Source organism: Carassius gibelio, chromosome B18 (genome assembly GCF_023724105.1).
Source record: "Carassius gibelio isolate Cgi1373 ecotype wild population from Czech Republic chromosome B18, carGib1.2-hapl.c, whole genome shotgun sequence".
In the NCBI taxonomy this organism is placed as follows: domain Eukaryota; kingdom Metazoa; phylum Chordata; class Actinopteri; order Cypriniformes; family Cyprinidae; genus Carassius; species Carassius gibelio.
In genome coordinates, this window is record NC_068413.1 from 16,741,343 (window position 1) to 16,757,944 (window position 16,602).

Below are 16,602 nucleotides of genomic sequence, written 5' to 3' on the forward strand. Positions count from 1 at the left end.
GAACAAAACTAATGTAAATGTTTTGTTTTATATTGTTTGTGAATGTATAATGTGTTTATATTCATTAAAAGAAGAAAATAAGACTTGGAGACGAATGTGTGTACACAGGCATTAGAGGGAGAGAGAGGGAGAGAGAGAGGGGTACAAGAGATGCTAGCCGCTCGCCCACCGTAATTCATAGGTGAACCGTCAGAAAACTGTCAAAAACATGGGACTCCCGCGTGAGATATGTTTGGTTTTAATTAAAAAATGGCTTTGAAGATATTATGATTTTGTAGTAAATTCCGACGAGTGTGCACTGTGGCGTGCAAACACAGACGCTGGATCAAAGGTGTGTGAAAATACCTCCTTTCTGCTCTCAAAAAAATAAATAAAATAAAATAAAAAAAACATTGGATCTTGTTTATCTGAAACAGTCGGTTTCAGTATATTTTTTTATACAGTTTAATTTATAACCTTTTTTAAAAGAACAGAATGTTTTTTCAACCTTGGTTAAATCGCTTTACATTATATAAATTATAGAATGTTTTATATATAAATGTGAAATAACTAAAATGTGTTTTAGATTATATAAATTATAAAATGTTTTATATATAAATGTGAAATAACTAAAATGTGTTTTAGATTATATAAATTATATAATGTTTTATATATATAAATGTGAAATAATTAAAATGTGTTTTAGATTATAAAAATTATATAACTGAAATGTTTTTCAACCTTTAATTGTTTTATATATATATAAATTATAGGATGTTTTATATATATAAATGTAGAACACACCGACCCCATTTATACACTGCTCATAAACGTAATGGGAGGGGGAGAAGCCGTATATCCACACGCACACACACACACACACACACACACACACATAACCTTATAACTGGGATAAAGTTCAAAAAAGCTAACTGACACAAACTTCAAACAAGCTAACTGACACAAACTTCAAATAACTGGCACAAACTTCAAACAAACTAACGGTCAATAGGGTAAAACTTTCTGTCAAAACCACATGATCGATGGTTGGGGAGTCTTTCATATACCGTTTTAATTTAGAACTAACAGGTCAATAGGGTAAAACTTTCTGTCAAAACCGCATGATCGATGCGTGAGGAGTCTTTCATCTTCCGTTTAAACTAGCCGTCAAAACCATGATTTAGAACTAATTAGGTCAATAGGGTAAAACTTTCTGTCAAAAGCACATGATCGATGCGTGGAAAGGTCATAGGTTAACCCTTGAAGTCGGAAAGTTCCGCCCATCCATCATAAGGTTACCGGAAGTTTAACCTGTCAAAAGGTCAAAGGTCAAAGTCATAAATCATCTTGACAGAAGCTACAGTATAAGAACTACTCTTCCTGTTGCCAGTAGGTGGTGCAATAACTATAACCAAATATGAACATGTAGATGTCTTCAGGTCAGGCCACTTGTATACTTCCCAACTTTATAGAAACAGACACTGGCATTGTAGGCTACTCTCACAGGAAACAGTCCTCATCTTCTGTAAAATGTGCTGCACACATCTGAATATTTGGTTTGAACTGTTCTGGAACAGTGTTGTAAAAACAACTTAACCACTGATTTCTAGATGTGTTCTCTTTTGGAAGACCAAAGTAGTTTTGCTTTTACAATGAAACAGCGTCTCCTTGAAATGGCAGCGGCGGCAACACCGAGAATAAAAGTTACACCTTCTTTATTTGCGTGAATATTTGGGCAGCATTATACAAATCTTCCCACAAAGTGATGTAGACATGTGGGGGCCTTTAAACAAGGCATTTTAGGAGGGGCGTGGACTAGTCTTAACTTTTGTAAAAAAATATCTCTTTGGGTTTGAGACTTAAGTCTTCACAACTTTACAGATCTTCTTTATGCACCAAGAATATAAAGGTAATATAGTATTGGAACTCGAGAGTCTGTTGAACATATTAACATTCGTATTTGTAAATAGAAATCTACACTCACAGCTCTGATGTGAAAAGCTGAATCTTTCAATTTGCACACAGACATTGATCAAAACACCTGTGTTTTGAATCAGAAGTTGTAGATTAATGGTTACAAATGTGTAGAATTACATTTACATAAAGAAAATTACATTCACAAATGTTTACGACATATTTACTTTTGCACTTTACTTCAGTTTCATTGCAAAACATTAAGGTCGGCACTTATAACCTCTCAGATCTGGCAGTACAAGTTCAAATCCTAGCGCTCACTTTTACTACTCATTTTGCGGTATTCCTGTTGCAAAACCTACTTGGGACTTGTGTATGCAGTTGTGAGAGAGCAGAGCCAGGGGCGGGGCTTTGGTGCGAATGAAGACATTTTATTGGTCGATGCCCGACCAATGAACAACGCCAGCCATCGCGACTTGCCAAGAAAGACATTTGTGTTTTATGCATATGTATCAGTTATTTGTAAAAAAAAAAAATGCAAACAATTTTCACTGAAAATCCTTAGCTTTTACAGGATTTTAAGAAACTAGATTAATCTTGTCATTCAGGTATTGTCTGGTCGACAAATAATGCAACATATTTCATATGTATATCCTATTGCATATTGCAGAGTAAAGTCGCTGTACCAGAACAGCTGATAAACAGTTGTGACATGCTTTGAACTCACCGCCACCCGATCACGTGGTTCATGGAGCTATCAATAGAACTAAACAAATTACGCTGTCAATGAATGCTGTTTGAATGGGATTAATCGGGACAGACAGCAGTTTCACTATATTTGCAGTGATTTCTAGTAATTATTAACACATAATGTGCATTGATTGTGCATGGATATCTATGCTGACTATAATTAACAATAGCATCTTATTCCGGGGAATGAAACAGCATTGTGTTCAGCATTTAGAAGTCGTGTCCTAATGGTTAGGTAGTTTGATTCTTAACCCTAAGGTTGTGGGTTCAAATCTTGGGCCAGCAATACCACGACTGAGGTGTTCTTGAGCAAGGCACCGAATCCCCAACTGCTCCCCGGGCGATGCAGTATAAATGGCTGCCCACTGTTCACTGTGTGTGTGTGCACTTTGGATGGGTCAAATGCAGAGCATGAATTCTGAGTATGGGTCTCCATACTTGGCTGTATGTTACACCACTTTCACTATGTTCTTGTACTCCTTGGCAGTCAAATGTGATCAAACACCTTAAGTGTAACTTTTAACCAATAAATTAATTATACTATATTTTAGCTCAGTCCTGTGTAGTTACTTTGAGGAGATTATGGTACTATATAATATGCACAATAATTATGATCTATGAAGAAGAGTGAGGGTGAGAGGAGGAGTACACGGAGAAGGAGGAAGAGGAAGAGGCAGAGGCTGAGGAAGACCTGAAGCAGGAGGAGAACGTGTACAAAGAAGACCAAACTTATCAAATGGCATTTGTGCAACACTAACACTAGTGGACCATGTTGTGAATCACAGATTGATGCTGAGAGAGGCTGGACTGAGAGTTCAGACAAATCTAAGCAGATATACAGTGGCATGTGTCATAAAGACTTTTCGACAGGAAAACAGGTAAAAGAAGATCTGTCTACAGTTACAGTAATCAGCCGCTTATTGTATGCAACATATCAGCACTTGTGATACCCCTTAAGGGTAAAAAATTATCGGTGACCATGCCATTTTCATTGACAAGTTTTCACATTCAGATTTTCAACCTCTCGAGTTTAGCGACTGATTTATCTCCATACAAGAGCTTGGAACACTCCAAAGAGAAAGAAAGCCTTGAAATCGCATCGCATGTCACCTTTAACACATTCGGTTGACTATAGGCAACGTTAAAATATATTGCATTTAAATATAATTTCAAATAACACAATACAGTTAAGAATATAATCAAGTAGTTTGCATGTGCTTTAGTATGTTAGTCAACATCTAAACACGACAAAGGTTATTAGAACAATTATTCAAAATAAAATTACATATAATTTCTTTAAAATGTTAACAACAACTTGACATCTATTGCAGTGCACTTTTAAAAAGTCTGCTTAAGTGTGTTAAAGTCACTTAAGTTTTCATTAATATTACATTTGAAGTAGCTACACTACAGGTTTACGTACAATTAAGTGATTAAATGAGCTCTGACATGATCATTTTTGTGACAGTTCTTCATCACTGTGTGACTGACCACCAATGTTTCATGATGATGAAGATAAAGGTGATGATGAAGATGAGGATGAGGTCTCACCTTTAGCTCCTCGCAGCACAAACCCGAAGCCTTCGTTCTCCTGCTTCTGCAAAACCACTGTTTTCTGCTCGGTCACACAATCGCTGTGGAGGAAATGACTCGCGTTATTCAAGCCCTTCATCATCCTCCTCCTCCTCATCCATTAAACATCATCTGTATCGATCACTCGGTGATGAATGACGATGATTCGATTATCATAAACGCGCGCGTTCCTCGCGTCTCTCCACCGCTGGAGCTCTGGACGCGAGATTAGACGCTTCACTCATCGCTTCAATAACGCGACGCTCAGAGCGTGAGACGCGATGCACATGGAACGACCAACGACGTCTAACGCATGTGTCACAGACGCGCGTCATTTATCTGTCGCGGCTGGGGAACTTGCCAACTTCAGAAAAATAAATATAGAAAAGGGACAATCGTGTTTTTTCTTTTTCTTTCGACAAATAAAATGCACAAATGCAATTTCATTTATTCATAAAACGATAAATCATTCTAAATTGTAAAGAAACAAGTTTAAAAGATATCTAATTTTGTTTTCATAATCAATATGATGCAACACTGAATCATAATCTAAATAATGGCACATGCTTCAATACTTTTGACTTGTTAATCTGCTTTTTAATGATTTATTATAATACCAAGATTTATGTCGATGTAGACAGGACTTAATAAATCAATGAACTTCATATGTAAACATCCATGGGACAGTTTAACTCCTACAAATACTTACTGGAGTAAAATCACTTTAACACTGACCACTCAAAGACTATTGTCTTATTATAAGCTCTAAAATATCCAAACAAGCTCATTTGATAATTGTCAAGATTTCAAAGACACTAACGCCTGCCGTGCTTCATAATTTAAAAATTAATCTCTTGTCTGAAGAAATGTTTTTAATTAAAAATGTCATGATTTTATGACTAAGAGATCATTGTGTATAAAAACAAAAACTTAATCTTGAACTGAGTTGATCTGAGTAATGACACTGTTGTCTTTTTTTAGAGCGAGCAGCAGAGATTGGATTTGTCTCATATTTGATAGTGTTTGCACGTTATTTTCATTACTGTGAAGCCGCTTTTACACAGTTAGTATAGTGCTGTATAGTGTTACAGAAACTGGACTGTATGCTTTCAATCAGGTCTGACTGAGGTCTTACCCATCGATGCTGTCATAGGAACCAGCAGTGAAATGTTTGAAGAGATTTTTCCTGTCGCTGCGCTCCATTCTGCTCTCTGGTGAACAAATGACAACATTATAGCAGATCATCTTGTGATGGTATTCTCTCACCACAGACACTCTTGAGGGACTTACTTGGTCTCTCTTTGTCAGGTTTGACAGGAATCTCTTCCAGACACCTGGCAGGGAACCAGCCCACCTGTCCTCGACAGCAGCCCTCCCAGTATCCACCTTCACCCACGCTCAGAACTACACAACACACAAGACAACTGAAGGAAGGGAAAACACCACTCATATGGAGGGTGTTTTCTGCCCATTTTAAATAAATCAATTCAGTTATACGTATTAAGATCTGATTAGCAATTACATGATAGAAAACTGCATGCAAAATATGTGTCAAAATTAAAAATGAAATGATTTAAAAAACATTTTACAACTATCACATGAACATTTACTCTTTCCATGTTTTCACTGTTATACGCTAGGGGGCGCTCTATTACGCATCTCTTGAATGAGTCAAGAATCACTTGATAAAAAACACAGACCAGGAAGATGCAGAAACGAGTGATCTCATCATGTGTATGCATATTTATATTAAAAATAATGTGATAATCAACACTAACCACATTTAATTGAAAACTGCCTAAAGTTAGTGAGTGAAATGTGGATGCTTTGGAGTGCTGAATTATTACTGAATTTGATCCAGATGTAGTATTGGATAAAAAAAAAAAAAAATGATTTTTTTTGGCTGCTTTTTATGAATGCTAGATACATTCAAGTGTTGTTAATCTGGTGTTCATTTTTATAACTGAATTGACTTATTTAAAAAAAAAAGCAGAAAATACCTTCAATATACTTAAAGGAGAAATTGAGTTTCTAGGGATGGCGGTCCGTGCAGTCGCATCTCACTGAGCTCCTCGAGAAGTCCCGATGTTATAGTTAACATAAAAAGAAAAATCCACTAATAGCTGCAATTTGTCCAATTCTCAGCACGAAAATGAAGAAAAACAACAGCGGAAAGTCTCCGGCGCAAAAAAATCTCGCATTTGAAAGCTGTGTGAAGACGAATGAACATGGCTATGCAGATATGGCTAACGTTAGCAAGAACAAACGAGGGCCGACAACCCCAACGGAAACCCCCGAAAAAACACACCTGGAGAAGAAAACGAAAGGTATGTCTCAAGAAGAAGCAAACACCGAGACCATACTGAATGCTATCAACTCTCTCGGTCAACGTGTAGACGACCGCATGGAAGAATTTAGTACGCAGTTGCAACAGCACAGCTCCATGCTAGCTTCTATTGCTAAATCGGTGCAGTTCAACGCAGAAGAGCTAAAAGAGTGTAAAACGAAAATAAAACACCTGGAAAAGAAAGTGGAGACACTGACTAAAGAAAATGAAGACATGAGGGGTCGGGTATTGAACAATGACAGATACAAAAGACGGTGGTGCCTGCGCATCAAAGGGAAAAAAGAAACGGCCAATGAAAACATAAGAGCGGAGGTGGTGGAGCTTCTTCGTAGGATTGCACCGGACCTGGCGGTAAAGATGGATGAAGCGGTCGACGTTGTCCACAGAGTGGGAAGATTGATTGACAACCGGCAACGACAAATAATCATTTTATTTGTGAGACGAGCAGTGAGAGATGACATATGGAGGCGAACAAAAACTTCTCCAATCTGCAAAGAAGAGGGGATTCGCTTTACTGAAGATCTGACTCAAGAGGATTGGTGTTCCAGACAGGCTCTCTGGCCCAAAATCGACCAAGCTAGAAAGGAAGGAAAGGCTGCAGGCTTCAGGGGCCCGTTTGGATTCATCGAAGGCAAGCGTATCATGGAGGACACTTAAGTTAGGGGCTGAGACTAAAGCTTAAATGAATACGTAGTGGACAGATCAGGTGATGGGACTTCTACCTCAACGTTTTTATTCCACCTCCCTACATTTTTTTTTTTTCCTTCACAAAAAGTTCATTTGTTCATGTGTTCTGTATTTCAGTTAAATACTGACTTTTCTTTTATTTCCTTTAATACAAGGGGACTTAAAGACTCCGTTAAGCGAAAAGCTATCTTTTTGTTTTGTAAAGGGCAACAAGCACATTGCACCTTTCTTCAAGAGACTCACTCTGATATATCTGATGTTAAGTTTTGGTCACAACAATGGGGAGATAAAATTCTCTTCAGTCATGGGACAAATCGGTCGGCTGGAGTTGCCATATGTTTCAATAGATGCCCTGGTAAGATTCTGGGTGAAAAAGCAGACAAGGAGGGACATTGGGTAACCTGTGTTTTGGAAATTGATACTAATCTCGTTATTCTAATTAATATATATGGTTATAACAACGATAACAAAAATAAAAATTTGTTACATCAGATATCAGAAGTAATCATAGAACTAAAAGCAAAATTCCCCACAGATCATATTATTGTTGGAGGGGATTTCAATTTAGCTCCTGATGAGTGGATGGATAGATGGCCTTCCAAGTTATTGAGAGAACATAGAAACACTATTTTGGAAGCTTTTGCTAATAATAACCAATTGATAGACATCTGGAGAAGTTTACATAGTGCGGTGAAACAGTTTACCTGGCATAAACCTAATGGTCAAAACAAATCACGAATTGATTATTGGTTGATATCAAACTCAATATCAGATAATGTCACAGAAACAGAAATTGCTAACTGTCCTTTAAGTGATCATTGTATTATTAACCTGAAAATTGGAAACCGTAATAAAATTAACAAACCGAAAGATTATTGGAAATTTAACTCTCAGTTACTAAAAAACTCAGAGTTTTGTTGTTCCATTAAAAAAATTATTTTTGATATAAAAAATGATAATACATTAGACACATCTATACTAAAATGGGAATTTCTGAAATTTAGTATTAGAAAGCATTCAATAACGTTTGGTAAAAAAGTGAATAAAGAAAAGAAAGCACAAGAGGCAATAGTGGTTAAAGAACTCATGACACTTTATAGTAAATCAGATTGGAGTGAAGAGGACAAAGAAAAAATAAGTAATTTGCAATCCAAATTGGATAGAATGTATATAGATAAAGCTGAAGGTGCATATATTAGATCCAGGGCCCGGTGGATTGAAGAGGGAGAAAAGAATACTGCATACTTCTGCAAATTAGAAAAACGCAGACAAGAATATAATTCGATTTGTAGTCTAACGGTTGATGGAGAGGAATGTACAGAACCCAAACACATTGAAAAAGAAGTTTTCAGTTTTTATAGGAATCTTTATAAATCTTCCTACTCAGATCAAGATGCCTCATCTTTTTTTGATAAAATTAACAACTTGATTCCTATTATTGATGAAAATTTTAAAGAAGTTTGTGATGAGGAACTAAAAATGGTAGAGTTTGACTATGCTATAAAAAAAATGGCGTCTGATCGTTCGCCAGGAGCAGACGGTATTACAACTAACTTCTATAAACACTTTTGGGAAGATTTAAAGCACCTATTGTTTCAGGCTATAAATGAATGTATTAATCAAAAAGAACTGATGGAAACGATGAAACAAGGAATAATAAAACTGATTCCAAAACCTGGAAAAGATAAGAAAATATTAAATAATTTAAGACCTATTACACTGTTGAATACAGACTACAAGATTCTAACAACAGTTTTGGCAGAAAGATTAAAGACGGGTATATCTAAATTAATCAGCCCAACACAATCTGGTTTTCTTAAAGGAAGATCCATCCATAATAACATCCGCCTGGTCCTGGATCTTATCGATTATAATTATTTAATTAAGGAAGATGGTTTTATCTTTTTTTTGGATTTCCATAAAGCATTCGATTCAGTGGAACATTTATTTATTGTTAACACCCTGAGACACTTTGGCTTTGGAAATAAGTTTCTTGATATGATCACTATGTTACATACAGATATTAATAGCTGTGTTTCCCTCTCAGAAGGTACATGTCCTAGATTTAAGGTTGAACGGGGAATAAGACAGGGCTGTAGTATTTCTCCTCTTTTATTCATTGCAGTGACTGAACTACTAGCAATTGCGGTTAAAAATTCAAATATTAAAGGTTTAGAGATAAACAACCATAAGTTACTCATAAGTCAGCTCGCTGACGATACAACTCTGTTTTTACAAAATAAGGAACAAATACCAGTGGCGGTAAAGGTAATAGAGCGGTTTTCACAAGCATCGGGCCTATATCTGAATCTGAGTAAATGTGAACTGATGAGCATTCATAACTGCGCAGAATCCTCACTATATAATATACCAGTCAAAAATGACATTAGATATCTAGGTATTTGGATTACCAAATCATCAGAAACAAGTGATAAAAAGAATATCCAAGATAATATTGATAAATGTGGAAAAATACTAAACAGTTGGCTACAAAGAGATTTAACGTTATTTGGAAGAACGATGTTGACCAAGATTGAATCTATTTCCAGACTGATATATCCATCCTACTCTCTTGCTATTTCTCCAAAGTTAATTAAAGAAATTAATAGAATAAATCTTAATTTTATTTGGAAAAATAAACATCACTATATAAGAAAAGGGGATCTGTTAAAAAATTATGAGGAAGGTGGTATAAAAGCAATCGACTTTGAAATTATGAATGGAATATTGAAAATTAAATGGCTCCAATCTTTTTTGAGGAATGGTGAAGAGATATGGTTCTCCTTACCGGCATATATCTTTGATAAAGTGGGAGGTATTAAATTTTTATTAACATGTGACTTTGAAATATCTAAATTGCCTATAAAACTTTCAACTTTTCATCAGCAGGTTTTGTTACAGTGGAAACTGATGTTTAAACATAACTTCAGTCCCCACAATGTTCCATTATGGAACAACAGAGTTGTATTGTGTAGAAGGAAATCTATGTTTCTGAAAGACTGGTGGGAAAAGCAAATATGGTCAATTGTTCACATATTGGATGAAAATGGTAATATTCTTGAATTGGAGGAATTTAATTCTAAATATAATATTAACTGCTCAATTGTGGATTACAACAAAGTAATACAGAACATTCCAAAGGTCCTTATTCAAGCAATTAAGAATAATTTTTTAAACATTGCATCACCAAGACTACACAAAATTAAAATCGATTATGTGGACCTGGTAGATACAAAATGTAATAATAAATTCCTTAAGCAAACTCTTGTTAACATTTTGTACCCGGGTAGAACAAAAAGCACTTTATTCTTTCTTGGTTATAACAAATCTGAAATATCTTCAATTAGAACAAAATTCCTAAAATATCCAATTCCTCCTAAATTTAAGGAAGTACATTTTAAAACTATAAATAATATATATCCCTCTAATGAATTTTTAAAGAAAAGATTCAATTTTGAGGTAGCCAATTGTCATATCTGCAACATTAATGTTGAAACAACAGAACACCTGTTTTATGAATGTCAACCGGTTCAGAATTTATGGAAATCTCTTCACAACCTGTTGTCCTCCAGATCTATAAACATAGATTTCTTTTCATATCAAAACATTCAGATGGGTGTAATTCTACAAAATAAAAATGATGAATTTTTGGTCAATAATCTAATTATAGCAACAAAATATTATATACATAAATGTCGATTTGCTAAGTCCTCCCCCACATGGTCTGCACTTAAAAATGAACTTTTGCTGTTCCAGAATGCCCATGCTAAAAAATTGCATAAACATTTAATAACACTTCAGATATGCTGAGTCCTTTTTATATTGTTTGTCTTATTTTATTTTAGCTTATTTTTTATTGTTTTTGTTTTTCAATATAGTTTGTTCTCCCTTGTCATGTGAAAAGCAGAAAATGTTTTCTCAGATGATTTGCTGGAGGTGTGATTCTTAGTTTATGATACAATAAGATTTATATTGTACATTTTGAGGATTGTAATATTCTTTATTTTTTCTTTTTTTGTGAGATATTTGCATTGTTTATTGTGATAAGAAAAAAAAACAATAAAAAAAAAAAAAAAAACTTAAAGGAGAAATTGTGAATTCACAGCCGCATGTATGCAGTGAGATCTGACTGCGCTGACCTCTGACCCTGTCATTCTTGTGCAGGCTGATTTCTCCGCCAGCTTGAGGTTGGTATGAGCGGACAGCGATAAAATAACGGCCAGGAACAGCGCTGTACAGCTTTCTCCTGGAGCTCTGGACACACGGCCTGCCATTGACACTGCAGGAGCAGAAACACATTCACTCCAGGACTGCATTCATATCAACTGTAATTAATAATACATAAAACATTAGATATAATGACACACAAAGACTGCTAAGCACTGTATTACTGTCATTGAAGTCCTGGAAGAGCTCCCTCTGCTGGAAACTATTGAGCATGAACAACAGAACCTGAAGATTTTCATAACATTAGCTAATGCACACATTTTTAAGGCCTGCGTAATTCTTCTCACATTATACACTATTATTATAAAAAAAAAAATAAAAAAAAATGAAATGCAGCTTTCTCCACATTTTATGGACGCCTCTTACATGCGTAACAGTGATGTGTATTCTGATGGTCGTCTCTAACATTTGAACAAACGAAGGCCGGGTTCATTCGTTGGTTTTGTTCACTGGAGCTTCGATCATAATTCAATGCTGCTGTACAAACATCTTCACATTTGTTAACCATGCACTGAATGGTAAATCAACCAATCAACATGTCAATCAACTTTTATTTATATAGCCCTTAACAACACTCGAGGGGACCAAAGTGCTTTCCAATAAGAGCAAAATAAAACTGTAAAAACAAAAGCATGAAACTACAACAAAATAAGTAAGATAAGTGAAGTGGTGTCCGGAACTAATCTCACAAGCGCGGCCTTGATCAGTTAAAAAATACTTCATGTTCGCACTAGGGGTGACCCCGAATAGTCAACGAATCGATGCTTTGATTCCAGGAGCCTGATTCGACTACCAATCTAAAAGTCTAATATTCAAGGGGTGTTACTGATTATGCCATTTTGCATCAAATGCACCACTCTACGCAGCTCAAAACAGATATGCAGAACATTAAATCAAGTCAAGTCACCTTTATTTATATAGCGCTTTAAACAAAATACATTGCGTCAAAGCAACTGAACAACATTCATTAGGAAAACAGTGTGTCAATAATGCAAAATGACAGTTAAAGGCAGTTCATCATTTAATAATTAACAGCTAACGTTTTAGGGTAACGTTATAATGAGAGCACTATCGACTTAACGTCACCAAAACATAAAACATTATTTACCGCGTTTATATCTGCAAAGTGTTCATTACACATTTCCCTTTGTGTTAACCTCAGTAATTATGTTAGTTGAATGTCTGACTTGACTCTTGTTAATGTATTTTTCCCCACCCCCAAACATATGATTAGACTATCAGTCGAATAACAGCAGGATTCGAAAATTCCGATTCAACTATGAAAAACCTTAGTCGGGGACACCTCTAGTACGCACACAAATATGGTTAAAATGCTAAGTACTATAATGACATGACATTCACAAAGGAGTCTGGAGTGATACACATATTTAGATAAATTTTGAGGTGCATAATTTGGAAAATAAAAGCAATCCACAGCATCCTCATATGTTGGGAGAAAATGAAGACTTTTAGGTTCAGTCTTATAAACAAACACGGAGCACTGGGATTGCTTGCGATTACATTGTTGACGTTACAGCTTCAGTCAGTATAGAGCGCAGAGAAAATATAGGACAGCATACAACCGCTGAGGGCGGGAACTGTAGCAATGCAGGGCTGTCAATCAGCCGCTGTGGACAGGGCCTGAACAATGTGACATCATACTGTGTGAGAATCAAAACGCAGGCTTAGTGATACTGACTTAGTTTAGAGAGGATTAAAAAATTAGGAGTGGGTGGATTTTTATCATTGTAGGATGGTTGTACACACACACTGCCAACACACATTTATGTCCAACCATCATGTAAACGTGGATTTTGCATAGTGGGTGCCCTTTAAGCCAAGGCTGATTTAGTTTTATTTTCTTGCAAAAATTAAACTAAACATGTTAGCTGGATTAAATATGTACCTACAGTCATTTGTGACCCTGCTACACAAAAGCAGTAGCACAGGTATATTTGTAGCAATAGCTACATTGTATGGGTCAAAATTATTCAGATATTAAGTAAAGATCATGTTCCATGAAGAAATTTAGTAAATGTTCTACCGTAAATATATCAAAACTTAATTTTTGATTCATAATATGCATTGCTAATAACTTCATTTGGACAGCTTTAACAATGATTTTCTCAGTATTTAGATTTTTTTTTTTTTTTTTTTTTTGCAATAGTTTTTCAAATAATTGTATCTCAACCAAATATTGTCCTCCTAACAAACCATACATCAATGGAAAGATTATTTATTCAGCTTTCAGATGATGTATAAATCCCATCCATTGACCCTTATGACTGATTTTGTGCTCCAGGGTCATATGTGTGTGATGGGAGGAGCTGAAAGCTTTCTGTTTGTGTTTGGTAAACTCTGTCCTACCATTTCTGCGGCACGCTCTGCTCATCCTCCAGGCTGATGGACAGGGAATGGCTGCTCGGGATGGATCTGCCGCCGCGGCCCATCATCTTTCCCCGTCCGCTCGGGTCTCTATGCATCTTCTGCAGGGACAGACTGAGCTGCTCTGGACTCATGGCTCGCGTCACCAGGTTCATGTCACTGTTGGAGCGCAGCAGCCCCCGAGACATAGAAAGACTGTTCTTCTGAAGAGAGCCTCGCTGTCTGGAGTTCAGCGGGACCTCGGGGAACCGCACTGACACACACACAAACACACACATATGAAACAGAAGACAGGTCAGCTGAAGAGCAGCCCATGAAAAATCCATTAAACTGTTGGGACCAAAGATGCGGTTAAAGTGAGCAGGAAGCCAAAAAAAGAAAAAGAAAAAAGAAAATACAATGATAAGAATCTTTGTAAGCGTAATAACCTGTGCTGGGGAAAGTTGCTTTTAGAAGTAATGCATTATAATACTGCGCTACGTCATTAATGTGTTATGTTACTTTTGTGTTACTTTTTCTCATCTGGGCAGGGCTTGGTGTGCAAATGTAATTCACACCAAAAGTGAAATGAATAAGCCTCAGCAATTCTGGATTGCATGAAGCATAGAGTGCAGGAGAAGAAAGTTCAACACTCTTCAGCAAATTGTCATGGTTCATGTGTTCACTGTCTCATCCTTGCTCTGTTTGTATGTGAGTGTGTGTGTGTGTGTGTGTGTGTGTGTGTGTGTGTGGGAGTGGGCGTGTCACTGACTGGAGATGAGTACTCATCGGTTCCAGCTGTGGATCATTTACAGTTCTGTATGAGCTCTGCTAAAGCTGTCTTGTGTTGTTAAATTCCTGTGTTGTCTCCTGTTCTTCGCTCCTTGCTTGCTTCTGTTCCTGTTTGGATTCTGCGGTCCTGGTTGTAGGCTGCCCATTGCATCCCTGTGCTACTCGGAAGTGCCTGTCTTGGTGAGAGCTTGTTGTCACATTCTCCTGGTGGAACTTCTTTGCTTACTGCTAATAAACTTCTCTTTTTCTGCACTTGAATCTTTCTGTCTTATTTTCCCGTAAAAGAAGAATCTGACCACACAATGGATTCAGCAGAGGCTTGCAAATTACAACAGCACTGGTATGGATTGGAAGGGGGAGCAGATGCTGGCCATTGGACGAGCCATGCAGATGTAAGTAGCACAGGTGTCTGAGCTCACCACCCAACTGCAGCTCATAAGATCACCCACTGTGCCACCCACACTGCTTGTCCCCTGATGCCCATTAACAATTCCTCCCAGCAAGAACCACGACTACCTACACTGGAAATGTATGCCAGAGAACCTAACCTGTGTAGAGCTTTCCTAAGTAAATCCTCTCTGTTCTTTTCTCTCCAGCCACAGACGTTTTCCATGGAGAAGTCTAAGGTGGTGCTAGTGCTGATGTTGCTGTCAGGTAAGGCAGCGCTGTGGGGAACAGCGGTGTGGGAGAACCAACATCACTGATGCTCCTCGTTCCAATCCCTGGCAGTGGAGATGAGGAGAGTTTTTGATCACGCGCTGGCTAGGCACGAGGCGGCGTGCATGCTGACTGATCTCTGCCAAGGTGACAATTCTGTTTTCAACTATTCCATCCAGTTCCGCACCCTGGTGGTGGAGTGACATTGGAACAGGGAGGCGCAGTGGGGAGTGTTCCTGCATGGGTTGGCTGATCGTATACAGAGAGAGATTTTCACTGTAGAATTTCCCACAAGGTTGGACAAACTCATAGACTTGGCTCTCCGTGTGAATATATGGCTTCAGCAAGCCTATGTCAGAGTTTCCTGAATATTATTCTGTGGATTTCGAGGGTACAGTCAGCCACTCACCTGAGGGTGAACCAATGCAGGTGGGGATAGCAAGTTTTTACTTACCGACTCTCCATTGGCTCCGGTGGTGTTTTGTCATCCTTGGTTCACTCACCACATCCCTAAAGTGGATTGAGGCTGGAACATCATCAAGTCATCATATCCGTGTGGAGAGAATTCTGTTATACCTCTTGTATTGTGTCTGCTTGTTCCTCTGTTTCTTGTAATGCTCGCTTTCTTCTCTAGAAATGGAGGCCATGGAGAAATACATTTCTGATTCTCTGGCAGCCATACTCATTCGTCCTTCCTTCTTCTCCAGTGGGGGCAGGGTTTTTATTTTTTTCGCAAAGAAGGATGGCTCTTTGCGACCCTGTATTGATTACCAAGGCTTGAACAGCATCATGGTAAAGAATACCTATCCTTTGCCATTGATGTCTTCAGCATTCAAGCAGTTGCAGGGAGAATCCATCTTCTCCAAATTGGATTTACGCAATGCTTATCATTTGGTCTGCATAAAGAAGGGTGATGAATGGAATTCTGCTTTTAATACTCCCAAGGGGCACTTTGAATATCGGGTGATGCCTTTCGGGTTATCCAACTCCTCCACTATTTTCCAAGCACTTGTCAATGACGTGCTGTGAGATATGGTAGACCAGTTCATATATGTCTACCTGGATGACATAATGATTCTTTCCTCCTCTCTCCAGGAGCATATTCACCACATCAGGTAAGTGCTCCAGAGGCTGCTCGAGAATGGGTTTTTTGTCAAAGCGGAGAAATGCACATTCCATGCACAGTCGGTTCTGTTTATCTCCTGCTGAACACAATTACGACTTTGGTAACAGAGAGTTGTTGGCTGTTAAGTTAGCATTGGAGGACTGGCATCATTGATTAGCCCCTTACCAGTCACCCCCCATTTTTGGCA

At 37.5% G+C, this 16,602-nt stretch overlaps 1 protein-coding gene across 1 annotated transcript in view; it reads right to left on the reverse strand.

Annotated features, from left to right (window-relative positions):
• LOC127977102 (SH3 and multiple ankyrin repeat domains protein 2-like) overlaps positions 1-15,969 on the reverse strand; it is a 43,021-nt gene extending 27,052 nt beyond the window's left edge. Inside the window, exons 1-7 of the mRNA XM_052581782.1 lie at positions 15,866-15,969; positions 15,423-15,538; positions 13,844-14,114; positions 11,389-11,528; positions 5,506-5,619; positions 5,351-5,426; positions 4,195-4,325 (exon numbers count right to left, since the gene is read on the reverse strand). Of these exons, the coding sequence (XP_052437742.1) occupies positions 4,195-4,325; positions 5,351-5,426; positions 5,506-5,619; positions 11,389-11,528; positions 13,844-14,114; positions 15,423-15,538; positions 15,866-15,969 (952 nt within the window). The remainder of the gene's footprint in view (positions 1-4,194; positions 4,326-5,350; positions 5,427-5,505; positions 5,620-11,388; positions 11,529-13,843; positions 14,115-15,422; positions 15,539-15,865) is intronic.
• Between the last annotated feature and the right edge of the window lie 633 nt (positions 15,970-16,602).